The sequence below is a fragment of the Podarcis vaucheri genome (assembly GCF_965113315.1).
Source record: "Podarcis vaucheri genome assembly, chromosome: 6".
Taxonomy (NCBI): domain Eukaryota; kingdom Metazoa; phylum Chordata; class Lepidosauria; order Squamata; family Lacertidae; genus Podarcis; species Podarcis vaucheri.
In genome coordinates, this window is record NC_138764.1 from 67,223,463 (window position 1) to 67,241,805 (window position 18,343).

At 41.8% G+C, this 18,343-nt stretch overlaps 1 protein-coding gene across 1 annotated transcript; it reads right to left on the reverse strand.

Annotated features, from left to right (window-relative positions):
• Positions 1 to 1,263: 1,263 nt before the first annotated feature.
• Positions 1,264 to 10,746, reverse strand: IL10 (interleukin 10). Its single transcript, XM_082228507.1, has 5 exons — positions 8,199 to 10,746; positions 7,082 to 7,144; positions 5,437 to 5,586; positions 3,739 to 3,804; positions 1,264 to 2,445 (listed from the first exon to the last, which is right to left on the reverse strand). The coding sequence occupies exons 1-5, from the start codon at positions 8,355 to 8,357 to the stop codon at positions 2,353 to 2,355; spliced, it is 531 nt and encodes a 176-aa protein (XP_082084633.1). The 5' UTR covers positions 8,358 to 10,746; the 3' UTR covers positions 1,264 to 2,352.
• Positions 10,747 to 18,343: the final 7,597 nt, after the last annotated feature.

Below are 18,343 nucleotides of genomic sequence, written 5' to 3' on the forward strand. Positions count from 1 at the left end.
CGGTCGTTTCACGGACTATTGACCTGTACACCACTATTTTATTCTTCCACTGCCACCAATTTTGTGGAAAAAACCACATCTGACTGAGTTGCCACAGCCACTCTGGGTGGCTCCCAACAAAAAAAATAGTAAAAATACAACACAACAGCAAACACTAAAATCTCTGAACAGGGCTGTCTTCAGATGTCTTTTTAAAATTACATAGCTGTTTAGCTGTTTGACACCTGCTGGGAGCGTGTGCAGCAGGGTTTGCACGGCTACTGAAAAGGCCCTCTGCCTGGTTCCCTGTAACCTCACCTCTCGCAGTGAGGGAACCGCCAGAAGGCCCTTGGCGTTGGACCTCAGTGTCCGGGCTTAATGATAGGGGTGGAGGCACTCCTTCAGATATACAGGGCTGAAGCCGTTTAGGGCTTTAAAGGTCAGACCACCTTTCTCTGTGGACCACCAGAACCGAACTCTCGCATAAGTGGCAGTTGCAACACTGCAGGAAGCCATGGTGATGTTAGCAACATTACAGCTGGAAAAACCTGAGGACCCTCAAGGTGCTGAGTGGGATGGAGTAGCCAGCAAGGAGGAGACGGCTTAGCTAACATAGCAATGCAAAAAGAAGGGGAAGAAGCCAGAGAGCCCAGTTGAGTGAATCACATCCCAGCAAACCCCAGCAGAAGGAACAATGACTCAGAAGATGAGATTGGAAAATCAACCTTTTCATATTCTTATTCCAAGTTTCATTCTTCCTAACCTTTCCATATAACAGCAAGTTAAGAATGAATAAGTGTCAGGAGCTGAGATTTTTTGTTTTTTGTTTTACTTTATTTTTATTGTTCATCATGGGGTGCCTAATGACATCAGAGTGTGTTGGACGTAAACAAGAGCTTTCACATTTCCTTATAAGCTTACATAACTAAAAGCAAACATGCTTAATCATCTGCTTTGAGGTTAAAAATCATTCTGATGCAGAAGAAAAACATTCAGTTCCTGTTTAAAAAAAACAAATGCAAAATCAATGGCAGTAACAGTCTCACATTTGTCAAGGCAACTGTAACCCAGATCCACAGAAATGCACGAGCATATTGTGATTTGATGCATTGCTAGCACAGGCAATAAAATGTACCGGAAGTCACGTCGCAAAGACAGGTATTATTTTTGCACGAGCAAACAACAATGATATTAAATTTTAAAATATTTCAGTGCATGTTTTCTTTGTTTGACCTATTTATTTATTTCCAAACTTCCGCACCCTATCCTTCCTTTTTTTAAAAAAAATATATATCACATTCTAAAGGGCATTGCCATCAAAATACTGTGAAAAGTCCAATAAAAACAATGAATTATTAAAAACAAAACAAAGGCAGCATTAAAAGCAATTCAGCAGGGGGGAAAATATATCAGCGATGAAAAAATCTGAGATAATAATTTTAAAAAATCACCCAATCTCTGGAAGTATAAAAAAACCAGTATAGGCAATGAATTAGCCTCCCTGAACTGAGAACTCTGTAACTTGGGAGCCCTCAACCAAGAAAACTTTCTTTACAGTTGCTACCCATCTTGCCTCAAATGTTCGGGCACCTTGAAGAGACACTCCAAATTTAGGTCCCAGTGCATGGGCAAATAGGGGCTGCCAACCTGTACCCTTCCGAATGCTTCCAAATCCCAGTCTCTGACTACTGTGCATGCTGTAGGTCTAAAACATCTGGAAAGCTACAGGTTAGCTATCCTTGCATTAAAGGTAAGCACCAACACTTTGAATTGTGCTTGGATGTGGACCAAGAGCTGGTGAGGGTATTTAAGCCCTGGTGGGATGTGTTCCCAATGACGGGTTTCAGCTAGCAGCCTGGTGGCTGTACTTTCAAACTATCAGTTGTTAACATCTGACCTGAAATGGAAACTGACATGCTCAGATGTACTTAATATCATACAGCAGACAGTCCCCTTCCTGAAATTAGCAACCTGTTTGAAGTCTTTGGATCATGGTGCTCACATTTAAATCCAAAATGCTGACTCAAACATAATAAAGATTTTGAATCTACTTCTCACAATTTCTCACTTCCTAAAAAGCATTTCCTTGAATGCTACAATTTGGAGCATTCCTAAGCTAAGAGAAAACTAAAAGGACAAAAACACGCTGTGTAAAAAGGAGAAGGAGAAGCAAAAACAGGTCAATAAATTACGTTATAGCTTTTCCTTTATAAAAATGTATAACACTGACAAAAGCTGAGGTATCTGTGTTAATAAATAAGTTTAAGTTAAAAATATATAGTATTGTGTAATACTGATTTCTTGTAACACCTTTGCAAAATATATTCCAGTTACAGTTACAGAAGTTAGTTGTCCTGAGTGGAAAAAACAGTTTCATTTTTTCATCTTCATTGCCAGGTATTCTTCAATGTAGTTAATGAAAATGTCAAACTCTCCCATTGCTTTATAGATGCCTTTGCCTTGCAGCTGGAAAGGAAGCGGAGGGATAATTAATTACAAACTGAAGGAATAATAGTTATTGCAAGATAAATATGCATGCATATTCCCATCATCTTTATTCTACTCTGGAGATTTGGCATGCGACAGAATTTTGAACGCTGTTGACCAGGATTGAAGTGATGCTTTCCAAGAAGGAGAGGCAAGCATGGGGAACAGGACTGGGAAGGCGATGGGCTGACAGAGCAAGACTGCCAGCCCCTCCCTGCGACAACACAGCTCTGCACCACTGTGTGAAGCCTAGCCTTCAATTCCCTGTCTTTATTCCATTCTGGCTTGAAGAAGGGAACAAAGGAGAATAATCATTTTTAAAAGAGGGTCTCCAGTGAAACAAAAGACTAAGTAAACATGCCACTTGGACAAATGGAGTAATAGATGAAAAATCACTGTTATTTAAAGGTTTCTGAGTGCATCATTTGGGACAATGAACACAAATTGCTAGTGTAAGAAGAATCTATCTCAATCAAGCAACCTACACAATTCCTCTTTACAGACATTACTGGATCAGTGCAGGATATACCAGTAGGTCACAGAAGGAAGCTGCTTTGAAACTACAACTTGGACTTCAGGACACTTTTTAACAGCATTCTTAACGTAATAGGAAGCAAGTCCTCATTTGTAACAGTACACAGCATAGGCATCACTTGGACATTACTTGGATGATACAGAAAATGAAAGAAAGTTGTTTGAAACTGAATGCTCACACCAGACAGTAGAATACAGCATTTTCAGCTTCGCTGATTGAGTGTTAAAATAAAACATTAAGTACCACCTACAACTGGTTTATGTGTGTGTTTATTGTAGCCAGTGGTAGCCTGCCCAAAGGTGTACATTGCATGCCCAGAAGAACACCTAAAAGCCTGGGTGCAAGTACAAAGTTGCATTCCCTGCGCCATGAAGTGAGCTTGCTCCCTCTCCTTAACTTCCACTTGACAGTGCTAGTCTTCTCAGGTTTTAAATGTTTTTAAACAGGCAAGCCACAGAGTTATTTGGAAAGATCCAATCTACAGTGTATGTATTAATCCAGAAGAGTGGCAAGAGGATGCATGACTCTCACACACTGATTGTTTTGGTTACAGATAGGTAGCCGTGTTGGTCTGCCATAGTCAAAATAAAAAAATTCCTTCCAATAGCACCTTAAAGACCAACTAAGTTAGTTCTTGGTATGAGCTTTCGTGTGCATATTTTGATTGTTTTGGCTCTTTGATGTACTGTGCAAAGCCTCTAAACAAGGGTGTTTAGCCATGGGATATAGGAACCTACCTTTTCATAGGTTTCTTTGATGTTCCTTATTGTTTTGCTCTCCTTTTCACAGATGAAGAACCTATGCTGAAAAGAGGAAGCAGAAGAATGGTGAATTCAGTGGCTTTCTTCTGGTTATCCTTGAAAATCCTAAGAGCTCTACTGCGCATTGGCCTGATTCAGCAAGGAAGAGCCACCCATGCAATCAGCTGCTGTCTATGCAAGGGATACAGATGTGTTCCACTGGTGATGCTCATCCAGGCAACACGGAACAAGCTGGATACATCTTTGGCCTGGTGGGGATGTGCACCACAATCCAAAGCCAAGCACCACGGAACGCAAAATCAGAGACGGAAGAGGGTAACTTCTGCTTTGTTTCAGTGCAAATGCCTTTCCCTACAGCTCTATACTTGGCAAAGGTCCAGCCCAACTCTGATGAGTAAGTTCATGAATACCCCTTAGTCCTAGAAAAGAGCTTTGAGAGGAGAGTTTCCTCTTGCAACTCTGCTAAGCACAGAGGGTTTCCTTGTGGCCTTGCATGCTTGTTTTCTGAGTCATACTGTGACCAGATGACACAGTGAGGACACCACAGCAAAGTAATGTTAGGATGTGGCACTGAATAGCTCTGTCATCTGTAGTTGTGCCTTTGTAAAAGCAGCAGCTATTAGGTAAGAATTTTACGTAAGGTTTATGAAAGAAGACATCAGCACTTAACTTATATATTTATCCATAGGCTGTATGATAAAATGGTCAGTTTGTGTAGTCCCATACATAATAATCCTCTCTCTCTGTGCTTTATTAATCTGTTTATGAGGTCACCATTATAGAGAAGGTAACCTCATTCCTGAAGGAACTACAACACTGTGCTTAATGAATACAGCTATGTCAAAGACCACGTGCATCCTACAGTTGTGTGCAGAAATTGTTACTGGGTGCAGAATTGAGTACAGAAAGAATCTTGAATTTAATTTAGCTTCTAGACCTGAAGGTTGTGAAGATCTGTTTGAAATGGTGTAAGTCATGCATAGTGAAACTTTAAATCTAGAGGACAGGCTGTGCTGGATTTCTAGTATCTGCCGTGCCGTGAATGACTTTTTGCATTTGCTTAAATAGCAGTAACAAAATTAATTTGGCAAAATAAGCAAAGTTATGCACATTGTATGCTTACGATGCATAATTTATACATATTATGGATTATGCTTTTCTTGGGACAAAATTGTGATTACTTGGGAGGAGACATTTTTATCTTTTTTGTAGCCCAGAATATACATAACACTGACTCTGACACCTGAAGAAATGGTGAAGGCACCTTGGCAATGCCTACATTTTTGAAATCTCTAATACAGGGGTTGGGTTCCCAAACTTGAGTCTCCCACCTTCCCTAGCTAGCAGGACCAGTGCTCAGGGATTATGGGAACTGTAATCAAAAAAACAACGGGAGACCCATGTTCTGGCTTATATTTTCTGTCCCCACAACACTTTTTACAAATAGAAGTGGAAACTATTCTCTTATCTTTCAAAATAATATATTGCACTTTAGAATGTAGTCACATTTTGTAGAGCACTAATTTTGCATAATGAACATGCTGTTTGTTTCTAGGGTCTAAGCACCATTGGATGCCATATTTCACTCCTTTTGAACAGCTCCACAGAGGCAGGAAACTGCAGTTTGATTGGGAGCATGGCAGGTGGCCTAGGAAAGGAAACGGGCCGACTTACACAGCGCTTGATTGTCTGTCTCAGATCCAGCAGCCTCTCTCCAAGAAAGTCTACAGTTCGCTGAATGGCGCTGCCAGTGGTCACGTTGGGCAAAACAACTTCCAGATAAAACTGTATCATTTCTGCCACTGACTGACAGCCCAAGTACCCCTAAAGGAAGAGGAGACAATAATAATGGTAAGAGCACATGAATAAGGCATTTCAGAAATAAGATGGCTCATTATGACTTTTGTTCCATGGATTACGATGTACACATATGACAATTCTGTCGCTGTAAACAATGTTTTCTTACTTCAGAGTTTCCTTGTGCTACTTGATAAGCCAAGATAAACTCTCCCCAAACACGCACATGACATACTTGGAAACTGATGCAAAAAATAATAAAATAATAATACAAATAAAAATTGTGACTCCATAGGCTGCCAACTTATTTATTTCAGTAAATTTTCTATAACGTCTTTCCATTGCTCCATCATAGTGCATGGCAATAAATTTTTTTTTGATACATGTAAATTAACTATAACATCATTAAAACTCCTATTATCCCTAAAAATAAAACAACACAGAGAAAGCCTCAGTTAGCTCCTGATTGCTTGATTACTCCCAGTTGACAAGAGACCTGAACTCCCCTGCTCTTTAAGATCAAAAGAAGAAGTGCTGCTATAAGTGAGAGAATAACTCCCCTGAGTTATGCTGGACTCTACCTAGTAGATATTTCTTGCTTCTATTGTCTATTCATTAGATCACACTATGCATTCACTGAACAAAGCCCCATGCAACCTCAACACTTTTGAAAGGGAATGTCTTCTTGGGATATTTTGTTCAGAACTGTTTTTTTCAGGCAAAGGTACACTTAATACTGCTTTTCTTAGTCAGGCTTCTAACAACCTAAATATTATACAGTAATACAAAGAGCCCGAAATTAACAGGTCCGTGGCAAAGTACTGTTACATTGCAACAAGAATAAGATGAGCAATGATGTCTACAAAGGAGCTCAAACTGTAAACATCGAAGGAACGATAATAAACAGTAGCGACTTCTGAATTGAATTTTAAAAACTTAAAACTCAAAACCTGATCATAAATATAAGCACCAATTCTGAGAATTGGCCATATTTTTACTGCTACTTGTAGCACAATACTACGTACTCTTAATGTCATATTTTATAAATTGCTTTCTGGTCACTGACCGTATTAAAGATATTTGATTTATACAGTAATGCTGACTATTATAGGGTTGGCACTGTTGCAATTTCCCCTACAAGTTCCTCACAAGTAAGTACTGTATGTGGAAATGGAAAGTGGGAGTTAAGGGAGATGAGGTGCAATCAAGTATTTTAACAGTACAGACTTAGAATACAAATGCATATAATAACATGCATTTCAAAACAGCATCTTCTAGCTCTCCACACATACACTGGCAGATTCACGTTATTGTGAATTGTTGTTGTTGTTGTTGTTATTTCTATACAACCCTTCATCCGAAGATTACAGGATGGTTTACTATATAAGAAAGACCTCCTTGCCTGGCATGATGTCTAAAATATTGGTCTCATAGTTTATTTCTGCCAAGGAACATCTTTCCATGACCCCATAGATCAGCACGGACTTATTTCCAAATAGCATGAAGACAATTAAAATCTCACCTTGAAATCTTCCAGTAGATCCTCTTTTAACAACATGATCTCTAGCTCATCATCTCTGGCTTGCTGTAAGAGTATGCAATGAAGAAGACTCAGATAAGTGTGACCCCACTTATCAGCAAAGAGTTTAGAGCATCTAGTATCGCCCAGTTTCATTTACATGCGAGCATTCAGATTTGATGCAACTTCTTATCTGAGGGTCTTCCCTCTCTACTGCATCCACTCGTAGATAATAGCTATGACAAATATTGTTACAGCAAGCTTTTAATTGCACAGGATATATATACATGATAGTATATGCCTAACCTTTGTATATGCCTAAACTTTTGTGAATGATTAAACTCAGATTTCAAATGTATGGCTATCTAAAAGCTCAGAAATACACCAGTAAAAGCAATATACACTTAAATGTAATCGCCAGCCTTCTCTCATGCATGCCTAAAAAAATGGGGCAATGGATATAGAGTTTCAGCTATTCATACACTCCATCTGTTGTTGTTGTCCTTCACACATGCATATCAACTTTCTCCAAATATCTGGACATTCATGGTAACATAGAATAACATAAATGTTACTCAGATCCCCTCAGAAACATTTTGGTTCCTAACAAGCTTTCTTCCCTTCCCAAAATCAGAAAACGAGTTAACCTTAAAAGTTTTTCTTGTCAGTTTCAATCACAACTGTTCGCATAATTTCATTAGACAGCATTTGAAATGAAAGGCACAATCCATCAAAAAATTCACTGAATCCCATTCATTTTGTTGGGGCTTGCACAGGAGAACTTCTTGGTGGTTTGTGTCCCAAGCAATGCATCTCTTGTACTTATCAGCAAGTATTTATTTTATTAAATGTCTATCTCAACTTTCTTCCCAAAAGTGCCCAGGATGGCAAACAGAAAAATAATAAAACAATACAACAATATTTTTTTAAGCTGCTTAAAACACGTCAACTGAAAACATTTTTTTAAAAAAATCAAAACATGGAAAAACAAATAGCACAGTAAGCTATGTTAAGTGTTTTCAATTGCTATACAAAAAGAAGCAAAGCCTTTTCCCTCCACTCTTCCTAAACTCTGGATCCAATAGAAGCTGCTAGAGGAAGAAAGGATCGTCATACTCACAAAATAATCTCTAATCTCATGAAACGTGACCCGCAACTCTCGGAGCTTGTGAGGCAGGATGTCTGCAAAACGCTTACAGCTGCTTTCGGAGAGATGGCCCTGTGCATTCTCGAGGTTGAGCACCAGGGACAGAAGAGTAAAGGCTCTGAGAGAGTTCATGCCTTCGCAGATTTCCTTTGTGGTTCAGCTCAATTTGCAAGAAGCAAAAAGCCAGATCTGAATGCCCATCACCTTGATTGGCTCCTAATTTATACCATCCAGCTTCCTTCCTCATTTCGCAGGATATGGTACTCAAATTAACCAAAAGGTCAACCTCTTCCCATAAAAAGTTTTTTAAAAAAGAAAAAGAATTGTCAAGACCCCTTCCTTCTATCTTTTTACATAATTTCCTTCTTGTAAATTTAAATGTAGGAAAGGAGAAAGGAAAGATTGTGCTGTGTTAATTACAGTATGATGGAAACATAAAAAGGTGCTTTTCTCATTTATCATGGTATTTTGTTCCTTTAGTTCCTAAATTTTAGGTAAATGTCCTTATTGTAAGGGAGAAAATGACCTTTCACTATTTAAATCTCTGAAAACCCAATTAAATTGTTGTTTTTCCTGTTAAACTGCCACAACTGGTAGGCAAATCAATTTCAGATTTTTAAAACACATCTCTGAAAAGCGTAAAGGTTTTCCCCAACTATGTAAAATCCCCATATATATCTCAATGCAAATAAGGATTAACCAAACAAAAATAACACAAGAGATTAATTGTAAAACAATATATCCTGTTCGTTTCATGTTTGCTAAGGAGATGCAGCTAAAATCCCCATGGGTTTAATAGATCACCTATTTCAACTGCAAATATTATTCCTGACACTTTTAAATTTTTGCACTTTTCTAAACATATATATGTATGTTTTTCTGTATTGTTGAGCGCTGCATAGTTCTGCTCTGGGCTGTTTTCACCATGACCAGACTATCTCTGTTCAACACTGAGAAACCTACGAGGTTCCACTGGTCTCTGGGGGTGGACCATCTGAATTGGTGCCCCACTGCTACAAGGTAAGACTGCCACCAAAAGTCCAAACTTCACCTGGAAGTGGTCTCACCACAACAACATGGTAAGGCACTCCACTCTATCCAGACCACCCATCTCTCTACTGGGAGCAAGGGCTAGATCAAGGGTACACCTGCTCTGTGCATTGGCCAGATAACCATATGGTATGAAACAGTCCCATGGCTGCCATGGAGGCCATGAAATCTTGGGCTGGACTCGAGGCATTCGCAGCACACATGCTGAAGTCACCCAGGACAAGAGACCTGGGTGGGTTCTTCCAAAACCACACTGGAGGCAGTCTGGAGACCAGCTCAGTAAGGGAGGCTGTTGAGCTGAAAGGTACACCAAGAGTATTCCCAGCCTGCCTCCATGACTGACATGGAATGCAGACGAGTAGTGGGAGGTACCAGCTGGGGAACCCCCAAGAGAAGAAGGCGCAGACCAAGGAATTGGTGATGGGATGACAGTGAGTGGTCAGAGGGAGAAGAGAGAGCAGACCAGGAGGAGGAGGTGCTGAAAGCTGAAGAGGTAACAGGGTTTAGTGAGCAGGAAGAGGCTGTGGCAGAGTCAGAATTAGAGTGGAAGGTGAGGAGGAGGGAGGCCAAGAGGTAGATTGGTGGTGGCTGCTGAAGAAGCCAGTGAGTGCCCCCCCCCTCTTGCTGTGACCAGATCCCCTCCTCCCTGGACAAAGAAAGAAAAGTCGAAGGAGCCTTAGATTGCTTGGGAAGGACCTGAAGACGAAGGAGTCTTAGAGAACAGAGGGAAGGAGGGGACCTTCTGTCCTTGCTCCTGCCTCATTGGGGCAAAACCTGCTGGGAAAAGTTGTTGTGCTCACCAGAACTTCACAGACACTCTTTGAGTTATTGCTAACCTGCTCCCGACTCCTGTCTTGACAATGACCCCACACCAGATGCAGTGCAGCTCCTATGCAGAGAGGTTTCCTAGTGAAGGACAGTTAACTTCTATGAACCTTGGCAAATGTCTCCCACTCCCCAACCCTCTGGTCAGAACATAAGCTGCCCAGGTGGGCACAGCCATGTCAGGTTAGGGACACCCCCCACCCATCTCAATTATACAGATTAGATCAGCCTGTTTATTCACAATAAGATAATGGATCAGCACAGACTTATAATGAACCAGCCTAGCATTCAGTAACAACAGCAGTCCATTGGGCACAGCTTCCAATGATACCACAGGTGGGAAAGTGGTTAGTGCAAGCAACACAACGCATGTATCTATAAGTCTCCATCTGACCCATCCCCCTCCAGCCATGTCCTCTTCTCCCCCCCCCAAAAAAAACCCCTGGCATGCTTGATTATCTGGGAGTCCTCCTTAGTCTGTCTCCCTCCCAGCCACATCTTTTGAGCACCCTCCCCTCAGAATGCACACTCTGTTCCAGGCCCTCGCAAACTCACAGTGCAGGCAGTACAATCCTACGTATGTTTGCTTAGAAGCTGCTCCAGTGTAGTTCAGTAGAAGCTGCAATCCTAAATGTACTGACAATTATAATATTATAATCACAGGACTTTGGGAGAACAGCACTGTTCTGCTGTCAATATGTACTTTGGACGGCTAGGAGAAACTCCTACTGGCATCCTTTCAAATGTTATGTTTGGAACAAATGCCACAGGCGAGTACAAAGTGCTCCTGAAGTGAATGGGAGATTGTAATTGTGCTTTGCAGACAGTTTTTGCATAAGTATGTCAACATCTGTCAATAGATTTGAGATGCGATAGCTAGGTGGCAGTAATATCTAGAGGCAGATGCACCTAGCGTAGTAGATGCTGGCGACAACCAAGAAGGGATGACCACCACCTTGCTGTCATGCTTGTGAGCTTCCAGAGGTCACTGGCTGGTCACTGCTGAGTTTTATTTAGTAAGGCAATTCTTCCATTCTTCCATGATATGTCTGTGTTCTAACCTTTTCTGCAGTGGGTGGGGAAGGAAATTTACATTTGTAGAATGTAATTTACATTTGTAGAATCTGATTTTTTTAAAAAAAAAATATTGGTGGTTGATTCCAGTAATATTTCAGCATGGATTTGATTTGATTTGCTTATTGCACGTGTTCTCTCTTTCCCAGATTCTTTTTCTTGATGTCAGCACATACAGCATTATACTTGGGGTAACTGGATTGCCTCTCAGAATGTGTCATTAAAACTGCTTCTCTATCATATTCCATCTGAAAGTGGTCTTTTTAAAGTCTCTTGAGGGAATTGTGTATTTTATATACTTGCAGTGGTGGACTATTGTGTAATGAAGAAACAAAAGGGGTGGAAAATTACATGGGTAGGGGAAAAAGGATTCGGTCTGCACACTCATATAAACCAGGAAAGCGGACCATAGTGGCAAGAGGAGCGCTGTTAAGACTGCTGCCTTCGCCTCACTTCGCAAGTTCTAATATTTTTACTTACAATTCAAGATGCTAATTGATATAGTCAATAAAACTCTGAAACAGCCATGGGCCATAAATACTGTAGCTTCAATGTGAAATTTCTGTCACTTAAACCTATTGATTTCACTGGTCTTAAGCATGCCTAAACTCTGCTGCATGACGGACAAGCCCTTTAGTCTTGGAGTATGATATTATATAAATGCATGACTGGTCTATAGGAAAACTTTCTCACATATTTTGCTTTATTAATGGCAGTTATAATGGCATTAGTAATAATTCAGACTGGATTTCAAGATTTGATATTTTAAGACTTAAAATATGTGCTGTTAATCAGCAAATATGGAATTTTGATTGCTATAACGACTGTGTTTCTTTTTCATATACAACTGCACTAGCATTTTCTATTTTTTTGTCCCAACGTTTTAAAATAAGATAGTTATAAACAATACCTAAATTCTATTCATATTCTTAAAAGTATGATTGGCCATGATCCATTCCCAGGGCTTTGATAAACTATGGGCCAGAACAGTGATGACAAACCTTTTAGAGACCGAGTGCCCAAACTGCAACCCAAAACCCACTTATTTATCGCAAAGTGCCAACATGGCAATTTAACCTGTATATATTCATTTTTCTCTGTGTTTCACGTTTCTTCTTTATGACTGCTGTTGTAATAAATAATCCTTCATTAAATTATCTTTTCATTGATATATAATTTTATGGTATAACTCAGTGCTTTTTTTCTTAAAAAAATGTTTAGGGGTACTCTCATTTTGACTCAAGAAAATCTCCACTGGGGAAAAATAAATACAGTTCAAATTGGGAAAAATAAATACAATTAATTTCTTATCCTGTTAAATTCACAAAATGTTTAAGGGTATGCATCCTCCTGTGTCCCCACAGAAAAAAAGCACTGGTATTACTCCAAAACAAAGTGGTGTTATGAGCCATCAAACCTCTGAAATATATTTTCCCCAGGAGGTTCCACAATTCTGGACACTAGTGTACACTGGAGGGCTGTACTAAGAGCCACCCTCTCCCAATTTTTAATATGAGATAATAATGATAGTCTGCATGTGCACATACAAATATAAATAAATAAATAAACCCAACAAGATGGGCAGGGTATAAATAATAATAATATTTATTATTATTATTAGCCATTTCTTTGGCTGCTGTTTGATCGTAGCCTCCATGGAATGAATTTCTCTGTTGGCTTCCGCGGGAAAGCCCAGTGAACATGTAAACCCAGCAGCCCCTTCTTAGGTTGCCTTCTTTATATGCTTACTAACCTGGGAGTTAAGCCCTGCTGAACTCAAGACAGCTTTCTCCCGAGTAGGAAAATCAGACTGGCTTGAGGCCCTGGTGCATCAAAAGTCAATGCCTGCTCAGCCCCTCGATGCTCGCCAAGCTTTGGACAGTACGTGCGAGCCCGCCACTCCTCCTCCACCCCCAGCATGGAAGCTACGGCTCTGCTGGGGTGACGGCACGCATGCTCACGGAGAGGTTCGCCACCACTGAGCCAGAGGCTGCAGGGGGGAGTAAGTCAGTACTTCATAAATCAAAAAATGTGCACTAATCTTTCCATATTGGTGGAAGGACCATAGGTAGAACATCTGTTTTGCATGCAGAAGATTCCACGTTCTACATCGAGTTTAAAAGACCATGTAACATGTGATGGAAGACTTCTGCCACTCAGAGTGGACAACGCTGGGCTAAATGGGGGTGGGGAGAAAGCAGTTTTCTATATTTGCTGGGAGTCTTGCCCAATATGAAGACAAAAGTGAATTGAATTTTTCACATTATCTCTGAATGGATATAAACAGTAATTTGGATAAATATTGTGCAGTGTTTTTATCCTGGCTACTGTCCCACACTTCTTTCTTTCCATCGTTATTTTTGATCTAACGGAATGTGTTGAATTATACCTATCCTCTTTTATGGGTTATGCATATCAAAGTAGGTGTGGCCAAGATGTGATACTGGACTCAGTGAGAATGGCAGATCTCAAGGTTATTTACCAAGTCTTTCCCAACAGCTATTCTACACAGTTTGGAAACTGTTTGGAAATTCATAGACTGCAAAATTTCTAACAGCTGGCATTAAAGGCCACTATGGTGATCTCTGAATCTCAAATTGTATAATTTTTTATCTGGCAATTTTATGTGTTCAGTTGCATTTTTATGTTTGATGTACTCTGGAAATATATTGCAATAGCTGAAGGCTGGTGCAAATAATTGTTTTCCTTTGTACACACTGCCTTGTGTGACAGTTTTCTGGTCTGTGACATGGTTGGCTTGCTTAAATGTTTTGGAAGGCACCACTGTGGTCAATCACCAGTGCTTACATAAAATAAATACTGTTGAAAGACTGGTGGTGATTGGAATACTCCAAAAGCTGCCTCTTATTTGAATGATTTATTAAAAAATATTTCTTATTTGTAAATTTAACAAGTAAAGTAGAAGAAGAGAAAGGGGGAAAGAAAGAAAGAAAGAAAGAAAGAAAGAAAGAAAGAAAGAAAGAAAGAAAGAAAGAAAGAAAGAAAGACAATCTACAGTTAATACTACTAATAGCAGTAAACAACAAACAATTCACATTGCAGATACAGGGACCATAAGTTCATGAATCTTAAATGAATCATATAAATTAATATAAGCCTGCCAGATACCAAAATAGGTATCCACGCAGAATTGACATATATGTGAAAGTTCACTTTTGTTGTCCAGACTTTAATCCCCTTTGGAATATAGTTTTAAAATACATGAACACCTGCAAATATCAAGGGTTTTACCAGTATAAAATTGATGTGTCAACAATGTGAGACTAAAAAGAATATATTACTGCATGTGCCCTAGTCATGTGTCTCAACAAGGCATTTCCAGCATTACATCTCCAGCACCTAGCTGTTTGAGACAGTGCCTTCCTCTAAACATCTGTAGGTCATTGTATACATTTGTAGGTCATTGAAGCTTCTCAGAAGCAGAAAGGTTTATGATAACCTTAAGCATTCTGCTCAGTTCTGGATGTAGATGTCAGAACAAATGGGACCAAAAGGTGAGAACTGAACACACAAACAATTTCCTCCAACACAGCATGTTTGCATTTCCAGTGTAATGCAATCTATGCATTTGTTTATCTCCTGCTTTGTGGTTGGATTAAAAAACATATTATTAGCGACAATTTCTAGCTCTAGTTTTCATGAAAGAGAAAGCATTAATCAAACTGGCCTCGTGTGAGATTGCCGCAGTTTCATGTTAGTTTCGTATTCACAGAATGCTGATATGACGCGCAACCTTTTTCTCCTGCATCATGGTTTTCTAAAACACCCAGTTCTTTTGTGTCATTCAGCATCTTTGGTCTGGTGGAATAATCCTCTCATAATACTACGTTCATTTAGGAAGCAACTAAACAAGATATGGATTTGACAACCATATATGTAGACATGTCAGATTGGGGCTGTGGGGCTGCAAACCTTTCTCCACAGTTCCCACCACCCTCAGTCTAACTCTCCTGTATCCCCCCCCCAAAGTTGATGTGCATTGCCATTCCAATGGTGTGCATGAGCCATGTAATGCGATCAATTATTGGGGCGGGGCTGACCTGCCCCCCCCCATATTTTATTCAAGTTGGCACTCCTGCATTGTACTCTTTGTATCCTAAAGCATTTTTTAATACACCCACATCCCTTTGTATGCTCTTTAGGAATAAGATGTGTTGGTATCATGCGTAGGAAGCATCTTACTATTTTCTGCAGATCATGACATTGCAGTTTCAGTTTTAATTCCTAAGCTTTGCTTATTGGCATACTTGGAATTCAAACTGACAACTGCTGTGTACTTGGTGAAAGAGAAATCCAGAAGGATAATGTTAGGTAATATATCTTCTTTCTCTCTTTTAATTTCCCCCCAAAAAAAACATTTTCAGAATGAAAAATAATACCATCTCTATGTCATTATTTTCTACTGTGAGCACAGGAAATACCCGGTGATATATTTATTTTATTTTAAACTTTATACACCACCCTTCATCATAAGACCTCGGGGTGGTTTGCAGAATAAAAGCGTACAATAAGCATGATGCTGCATTCAGGAAAAGCTCATGCAAAGGAAATATGTGCCTGGCATCACATTACATCTATACTTAGAACTCTGTTCTGGTTAATATCCATCTGTCTTGGGAGACAATGGAGCCTTTGAGGGTGACATCAAACTGTTGGAAGGTTACAGCACCTGCTGTGGCTGTAGAGGCTGATACGGGAGAGACATGTTTTGTTGCAGCTGGGGTAGATGAACTATGTAATAATTGAATTAAAATCAAGGTGGCTGGATGCAATGCAACAGTTTTTAAAATGGCTGGTTTGGGGTCATTCCTTTCCCATCTGTTATGTACTGAGTTGAATAGGATTCAAACTGCAGCAGTCTGATTGGTCCTAGAACAATAGGATCCAAATTGCAGCAGTCTGATTAGTCCTAGAACAATAGGATTCAGAATGCAGCAGTCTGATTGGTCCTAGAACAATGCAGCAGTATGATTGGTTGGCAGGAACCACCCAATCCTGCTCCAGATAGAAGTGAATCCACAACCTGATTGGCTTACAGTAGAATTCCGGAATTAGCCAATCATGTGCAGCCCATTGTGTAAATAGTGTATATAAAGCAGATACTGTGAGGGGACTTTCATTTCATTCCTCCTCACCACTATGAGCTGAATAAAGAGCATGAAATCACTTTGCGACTCCGAGTATATTTCACTGGCGACGAAGGTGGGATCCCGCTGAGCTGACTGCCACACACAGCACCGCAGCACCGCCACCTGCCGCACCGCTGCCTCGCACCGTGTATCCAGGCTTCAGCTCCGGGACACAAGGAACTCAGAATGGCAACCGACAGCAGCTTCTCACCGTTCAACCCAGCATCTGGAGACTGGGAAGCGTACGCCTCCCGTTTCACCTTCCTCCTAGAAGCCAAAGGGGTCACCGACGAAGAAGACGCCAAGAAGAGGGCGATATTCTTCAGCGTCTGCGGAGAGGAGACGTTTGAAATCGCCCGGGCTCTCCTTGCGCCTGAAGACGTCGCTACTGTTCCATACAAAACAATAATGGAACAGCTGAAGGGGCACTTTTCGCCGCAGCCCTCAGTGGTGGCTCGTCGAAATGCCTTCTACGCAAAGCGACAAGCCCCTGGGGAAACCATAACTGGGTTTGTGACCTCTCTCCGCCAAGCCGCCCGGTTCTGCAACTTCTCAGAGCTGGAGAACATGCTTCGTGACCGCCTCGTCGGTGGCCTGAAGGATGAGAAGCTGCAACGACGCCTCTACGCTAAGAAGGACCTAACGTTCCAGGTCGCTCTGGAGGAGGCCCTGGCAACGGAAGCTGCCGAGAGGTCGACGCAAGAGGCACGGCCGAGCCTTCCATCCCAACCGAGGGTCCACCATGAAGACCTCACCGACGACTCAGGATCCGACAGGGAGGAGGTGCACCGAGTACAGCAGCGCAATCAAGCAGCGCACAGACCACAGCTGCCTCGACGAGAAGGAGGAAACTGTGCAAGCTGCGGGGAGAGTCACGAGAGGAGGACCTGCCGTTTCCGCAACGCAGAGTGCAGGCAGTGCAGAAAATCGGGACACATCGCCCGGGTGTGTCGGGCTCGGCCCACCCAACACCAGGCATCAGATGACCAACCCAAGAGCCCCAGGTCCCGGGGCCCAACGCACCAAGGCAACTCGACGGAGCTCACAGACTGCCAGGTATACCAGTTGCCCCACCCCAACGTAGAGAAAATTTATGTAGAGGTACAGATAGAGGGGGCCCCATGCCGCATGGAGCTTGACACGGGTTCAACTCTATCCATAATCTCGGCAAAGACCTTAAGGAAACTGTGTCCTACTGGGGGTCCCAAACTCAGGCCGGCCCCATTCACCCTCCGGGACTTCCAGAAACGTAAGGTCCCCACAATGGGGGTGGGGAGCTTCAGGGTGCAATACCGAGGGCGGACGCGGCAACTAGACTTGCTTGTGGTCAAGGGCCCCTACATTAGCTTACTGGGATTGGCATGGTTTGGACCACTGGGGCTAGCTGTCACCGGGGTGAACCACACTAGCTTACAAGTGGACGTGGACGCCATATGCAAGGAATTTCCAGGGGTTTTCGACGGGAAATTGGGACAGTATACGGGCCCCCCCATTGCGCTACAGCTTGACCCCGCAGTACGACCGGTCAGGCTCAAGGCCCGCCGGGTCCCGTTCGCCTTGAAACCCCGTATAGATGAGGAATTGGACCGACTCGTGGAGCAAGGAGTGCTGGAGCCGGTGCCTAATGCCCCCTGGGAAACTCCAATCGTCACACCCGTCAAGCCTAATGGTTCGGTCCGCATCTGCGCAGACTACAAATGTACCATAAACAAGGCCCTCACGGCCCACGCATACCCAGTGCCAGTGGTCAGCCATGTCCTTGCCACCCTGGCTGGGTCGAAAATTTTTGGCAAGCTGGACTTGGCCCAAGCATATCAACAGCTGCCAGTAGATGAGGCCACAGCAGAGGCACAGACGATTGTGACACACAGAGGAGCGTTCAGGGTAAAGCGGCTGCAATTCGGGGTCAGCGTGGCACCAGGCATATTCCAGAATTTAATGGACTCTCTCCTCAAAGGGATTCCTGGTGTCACCCCCTTCTTCGATGATGTGTTGATTGCCGGGCCCACACCAGAGGAG